The 6083-nt window shown below is 32.1% G+C and overlaps 1 protein-coding gene across 1 annotated transcript; it reads right to left on the bottom strand.

Moving 5' to 3' along the window:
• Positions 1–652: 652 nt before the first annotated feature.
• Positions 653–5720, bottom strand: BZIP62 (bZIP transcription factor bZIP62). The gene is made up of 6 exons (NM_001250098.2): positions 5572–5720; positions 2477–2603; positions 2130–2280; positions 1890–1965; positions 1516–1641; positions 653–1245 (listed from the first exon to the last, which is right to left on the bottom strand). The coding sequence occupies exons 1-6, from the start codon at positions 5671–5673 to the stop codon at positions 961–963; spliced, it is 867 nt and encodes a 288-aa protein (NP_001237027.1). The 5' UTR covers positions 5674–5720; the 3' UTR covers positions 653–960.
• Between the last annotated feature and the right edge of the window lie 363 nt (positions 5721–6083).

Genomic DNA, 6083 nt, shown 5'->3' with positions numbered 1-6083 from the left:
GGTAAGTTCTTTAAGAAATATTTCATTTTATGAAATAAGATGGAATAACGAAGTAAAGTAAAATAAGTGATTATTAGAATCGTGTAAAATAAGATCGAATGAAATTGAATTTGTGAAATGTATTTTATTTCATTCTATTTAATACTTTTATTTTTCTTCTTCTCATGTTAGAAATATGAAATGTTTTTTATTTACCAATCTATTTATCATTCCATCCATTTTTAAATATTACGCAATTATGTATGTAGTCTGAGGTCTATCACTTTTTTATTTATGTGTATAAAAAGAATATAGTTTTTATCTTGTAAAATCTCACCTTTGGTCGTAACTGGAAGAATATGATATTTAAAATAACCCATAATTTTATCACCAATGATTTTTTATTATTATTAACAACTTCTGGCTCTCAATGATAGATTTTTCTTATAATGACAATTATATATATTTAACTACTAAATATGTGATTTGACAACTATTTTTCAGTTTATTCTAATTTCCAAGGTAATATTTCACATATAAACAAAATGAAATAAAATAATAATCTTTTTTCCTTACTTTGGTGATTGGTCAGAGCCAAAATATTCTACCTTTTTAATCTTATGTCTTACGGAGTATTAATTTTGTTTTCTTTAATTATCGAGTACAACTACCATAAATCAAAATTAACTCATGTATTATATTTTGTCAGCCAAATGCTCCATAAGCATTGGCATGACCCTAATTAGAAAACATTTTGTTTTGCAATTACAATCAGAAATGGATAAAGCAATCAAGTCCTTTTATACAAAACTACATACAACGAAAGAAGACGCCATTTTAAACAGGCATCATTAAAGAGGAATCAAGCGAAGACAAATAGCATAGCTTGACATTAACATATATAGCCTACTAATCAAATTAGACAAGACGTAAAATATAAAAGATGGATCGATCTAATTGGAAGCTACAGAGAGAGTCTGTCTAGTCGAGTGGCCAAATAGTTCCACAACTCATAGCATCGTTCATGACTTCATTGATGTCATTGAAACTCATATCCAAGTTTCCAAGTGCTGAATTCTGTCCACCATTATTGTACGAGACATCATTTCCATGAACGGTGATTGTTGGCGAAACATGCGCCATGCGCCGCAGATTAGTCGTGTTCAGTTGCTGGGGTGTGCTCATTTGATGATGTTGTGTCTGAAGAAGCTGATTGTTTAACGTAGTAAAAGAGCTCCTAGTCACCATATCCTCTGCTAACTTCACCTATATATGCCAGCCAGACAATATCAAACATTTTTATACACTTTTATAATAACTGTCTTAAAACTCTTTTTAAAATAACCTAGACAGATTAGCTTATCTTAATTCTTCGGAGCAGTACTCAGTTGAAATTCTAATGAGATATTTTTCATCAACCTTAATTAAAAACCAAGCTTCCTTCATTCTTGGTTATTACTACTTTTCCCTGCTTTTATAAAGTTGTAATCTCCTTTTCTTAGCTATAGAATAATATTGCAGAAGAACCTATTATACCTTGGCTCTCAAAGCTTCTACATCTGATTTCAGCACTCGGTTATTCGTATCTGCCTCACGAAAATGTTGGCTAGCATCCGTGAACTGCTTGTATAGGGTTGCATTTTCCACTTTCAGTTTTTCAACCTGAGAAAGCAAAATTCAAACGAAAAAAACATTGTATTGCTTCTTGTGCATTTTACCAAATATTGAATGTTAATGCTTAAATTCCAAAAACAAAGAGATTCAGAGTGCTAGTAACGTTCCACTGTCTTTATCAACAACTGTTCGTACGAAAATATAGCTCTAAGAATTAATATCACTATATTTCATTCCCTTATTAAAGACTTATCAAATTAAATACCATTCATGTACTCTCCCAACAGATCAGTTACCTGCAACTCAAGGTCAGACAATTGCGCTTGTTTTCTTCTTCTTGACCTTCTGGCAGAGTCGCGATTAGAAACCTTCCTAAAACCATAACATAATTTAAAATATCAGGGGAAAAAAATAAGAAAGTAAAATTAATTGAATTCCTCTCGGCTAAAACCAACTTATGCACCTCTGTGAGTCGTCTTCTCACAGAAAAATTTACCCAAACACAACCTAAGTTTAATGCTTTATCTTTGAGATACCTTCTAAGGCGCTTCATATCAGCTGGATTTGTGCTCTGTTCACAAGCACCTGCTTCATCATCCTCATCAGATGGCTCAGAGGAACCACTTGTGGCTCCTTTCGTATGATTCTCTCTGCCCTCTGGTTTATTAGCTGAGACTGGGCTCCCAACTGCACAGTTTGCAATTCAATCCAGAATGTTAAAAAGTTTACCATGTAACGTCATTCAATCACAAATTACTATTAGTATGACTTTTAATTTAATTTGCATACTGTGCGCAACCTTTTTTCCTCTAATAATAATATGCTAAGATGAATGGCACTTGGCATGCAAGTAATAATGTACGTAGTGCACTAGTGCTCATACCATTACTAGTGGCGCAAATCGATGACTGAGAATCAATGGTTGCAGTGATGGTGGAATGCTTGGGAGTGAGGTTTTGAGAACAAAGAGGGTCTATTAGTCCACAAGCTGAAAAGGAAGTCATCGCATCCTGCAATTACGAATGGATGGTTAAGCTAGCTGGAAATTTGTACATCATTTAGTCACTATAATCATCTTTTTCCTTTTTTCCTTTTTCACTTTGTCTGGGCAGAACTTTTCTTCTTCTTCTTTACATGAGGAACAGCAATGGGGCAAATTCACGAAAAATACGCTGTACAGGGTGGAAGTAGCAAAGCACCACTCCAACAACCCACAAGCCTAAAAATGGGTCCACTTAGATAGAGGCAATAATATAAAAGCTTTATAAAGGTCACTGTACTTATGTTTTTAAAAAACAATGATGTTTAATAATAAAAAAACAATGATGGCATTCTTTTTTTAAAAGAAGAAGAAGAATGATGGCAGATTCAGTGTATTTCATTTATCTAATTGTGAATTTAGTTTAATATTTAGGAGTTTGTTAACAGGCCTAATGTATAAAACTTAAAAATAATTACCTTTGTTCAGGTTGAGTTGCATCAGAATTTAAAAGAAAAATTCAAACCTAATCAACCAGGTATACATTAAATTGATTTGGGTTGAGTAATTGAGTCATCTATGCTCTCTCTTTTTCACTCTAACGATCCGCCATGCATTGATAATTTAAAAATAATTAAAATTGAAAACTTTCATTGTTAATTTGAGAACAGTAGTGATTAAAGATGCAACCTTGAAATTTTGTTTCTAACCTTCAGACCTAATCTAAACCAAATTAAAAGCATACTCACCAATGAAATAAGGTTAATTTTTCAAATTAAGTCGAGGAATCATGTTAACTTTTGTACTTGCTACTCAATTTAGTTGAGTTTTACTCAATCAAACTTGACTAATAATTCTAAACTTGTTCCACGAAACCAATGATCTTTCGACTTAGTTGGATGTTACTCAAACAAACTTGAATTGAGTTGAATTAGGTTGATTGGTCAATGACTCAATCTGACTTCCTAAACCTTTTTTTAACTAATTTTGATGCATTGTTACTATAAATACTTTTATGGATAATTACTTAATGACTTTAATTATGTTAAAAAATTAAATTCATTAAATAATATAATAATGCATTAGTAATTTAGTATAAGGGTAAAACTTGTTTATTTTAAAACATGTTTCTTTCGGTACATGTATCAAAAAGAAAATTGACTGTAAAAAATATATTAAATTTAGTTCTATAACTTTTTTAAAGTATCCATGAAAGTAAAAAGTTTGGGTTTTTTTTTTTGGCATAAAAAACGTTTGGAATGCTATGTAAAAACAAAATAACAAAGAAAATAAGTTGGTGTACTGACACAAGTCACTTATTAGGTATAACCGATACCTTTTCCTTCCACACCAACCAAAGATAGAGTTGTTAATTCGTATTATTGCTAGTGACTCGTCACCAATGGAATTCAATTTGATTTTGTTATGAAATATTTCATGCACTCGTGCCCAACGTTAGCCCAATAGTAGGAAGCTTTCATATTAATATTGATATTTAATATAAAAATATTAAATAAAACGAAAAGGGTTTTAAAAAACATAAAAAAAAATTGATATTGTTTACATTGTTTAAAAACAAATACAAGTTAAACAAGTGTGTTTCTTTACGTAATTGTAAAGTATATTATTTATTAGCAATACCACCCAAACAATCTTCATGACAGTCTACTTGAATTGACAACAGACGTTTAATAAACCTGGCATAAATTAATTTTAAAATCATGAAAACTACTCATATCTGGACTAATCTATAATGAAAATAGTTTCGTATTGTTGCTTGCTTTGTCATTTTGTAAAAAGCTTTTCACACTATTTTCTTTTCTTTTAAATCTGCGGGCGGAGTAAAGTAAAACTACTTATAAAAAACAATAGAACAAAATTATTTTATGATAATTTTTATACACTTATTTTATCACACGTTTCACCCTAATCTTCTTTTATTACACTCCCTAAACTTAATTTATGCATTGTTATAAAATTGTGTAGGTAAGTATTACTCAAAATAAATAATAAAAGCAAAAATTTATAGATACACGTCAAGGAAAGTTATAGTTAGTGAATATACATTTTTATTTTTTTATAAAAATAATACCCTTATCACTAATTACATTATGGTTGACACGGTTATGTAAAATTCAATTATATTCATATGTAAGAAAGTAAGATTAGTCTCTAATTCATTAAATTGAAAAACTTACTGTTGAATATACTCATTTAAAAATGTAAATACTTTGTGCAAAATTGGAGGAGGAGTATAATGGCCAGTGACACGATTGCAATGTCAAATGGTGGGTGCACAGTTGCAAAGAAGAAAGGACATCATGGGACAGAGACCCACTCCAAAGCAAGCAAGAAAGACAAGAAACAAAATTATAAAAAAGAAAGCGCAATATCCCAAAGTCCTGCGTTCACACAAGTTCTCAAGTCTCAACACAACCCAATAATGAATAATGAAGAAGCAGTCCACATCACAAAAGTCTTGTTCACGAACAAACTTCACCACAACCTTCACTCACCCACTCACCTTTTTATTTGGCCCAAACACATCTCCTACTTCTACAAAAATCTTATGTTTGAGATCTTAATCCACCTACCACAACACTATTTTTCTTCTTATATTTTCCCCTTCGATAGGGTATGCGTAGATCCTTTCCTAAAAAAAAAAATTCAGTAGTAGGAGCATACACATACAGATGAAGCTTTCTGTGTGATCGCTCTTCTACTAGATGTTGGGAAGATTTTTACAATTACAAATTACAATGAATCGAATATATGATAAATCCATTCATTTTTTATTAATTGACAAATTATTATCAGTTTTTATTATTCATAAAATAGTTTATTTATTCTCATTGCTATTAGGGTTAAGGAAGCGTTCTTCAGAGAACGGTAATAGATTTTCAGTCTGCCACATCATACGCTATGGAACAAGTTTGATGACGTGGCAAAGATGGCTCGAATCCAGCGAGAATTGAGTGAGTGAGAGAGAGAAAACTTACCGGTAAGAGGTTTTGGAAAGCAGTGAAGGTATCGGTTACGGCGAGACTGAGATAGCGAAGCTCGTAATCGAGATCGGACTCCGTCGTTGTCGTCATCGCCATCTTAAAGAAAAACAGAAAACGTTAACAGTAGGAGAGAGAATAGGGAGGGAAAAGGGAATGAGAGCAGCAGCTTGTGGGGTATAAATAGAAGAAGCCAATGTGCATGAACGTGTGCTTCGGAAAAAAAAAATGGAAAAAGTATGGGCGGCACTTGACATTAAAACGTACCAGAAAAAAGTGTTTTTGGTGACTGAAATTACGAAAGTGACCTAATCCGTCACGTGTAATTACGTGTTTGAACCGTGATGAATCTTGACCGTTTATCTACGAATCGTGGAACCGCTCGTGAACTAACACGTAGTATAGTGAAAATTACAGGTTGGGGCTAAATTAAAATTCCTCTTGATTTCGCCGTTGATTTCTGTAAAATATTTGGATTTGGGTCCTTGTTAGTTATACTCCCTCCTTTT

This window comes from Glycine max, chromosome 6 (genome assembly GCF_000004515.6).
Source record: "Glycine max cultivar Williams 82 chromosome 6, Glycine_max_v4.0, whole genome shotgun sequence".
In the NCBI taxonomy this organism is placed as follows: domain Eukaryota; kingdom Viridiplantae; phylum Streptophyta; class Magnoliopsida; order Fabales; family Fabaceae; genus Glycine; species Glycine max.
This window is presented reverse-complemented; position numbering and strand designations above follow the sequence as displayed.

Excerpts from the sequence above, each read along its gene's own strand:
- BZIP62 (NM_001250098.2), bottom strand. The coding sequence starts at position 5,673 with ATGGCGATGACGACAACGACGGAGTCCGATCTCGATTACGAGCTTCGC. Across the intron at positions 2,604-5,571 it reads CTTTCCAAAACCTCTTACCG|GATGCGATGACTTCCTTTTC; the intron begins GTAAGTTTTCTC and ends TCGTAATTGCAG. Across the intron at positions 1,642-1,889 it reads TGTCTGACCTTGAGTTGCAG|GTTGAAAAACTGAAAGTGGA; the intron begins GTAACTGATCTG and ends TTGCTTTCTCAG.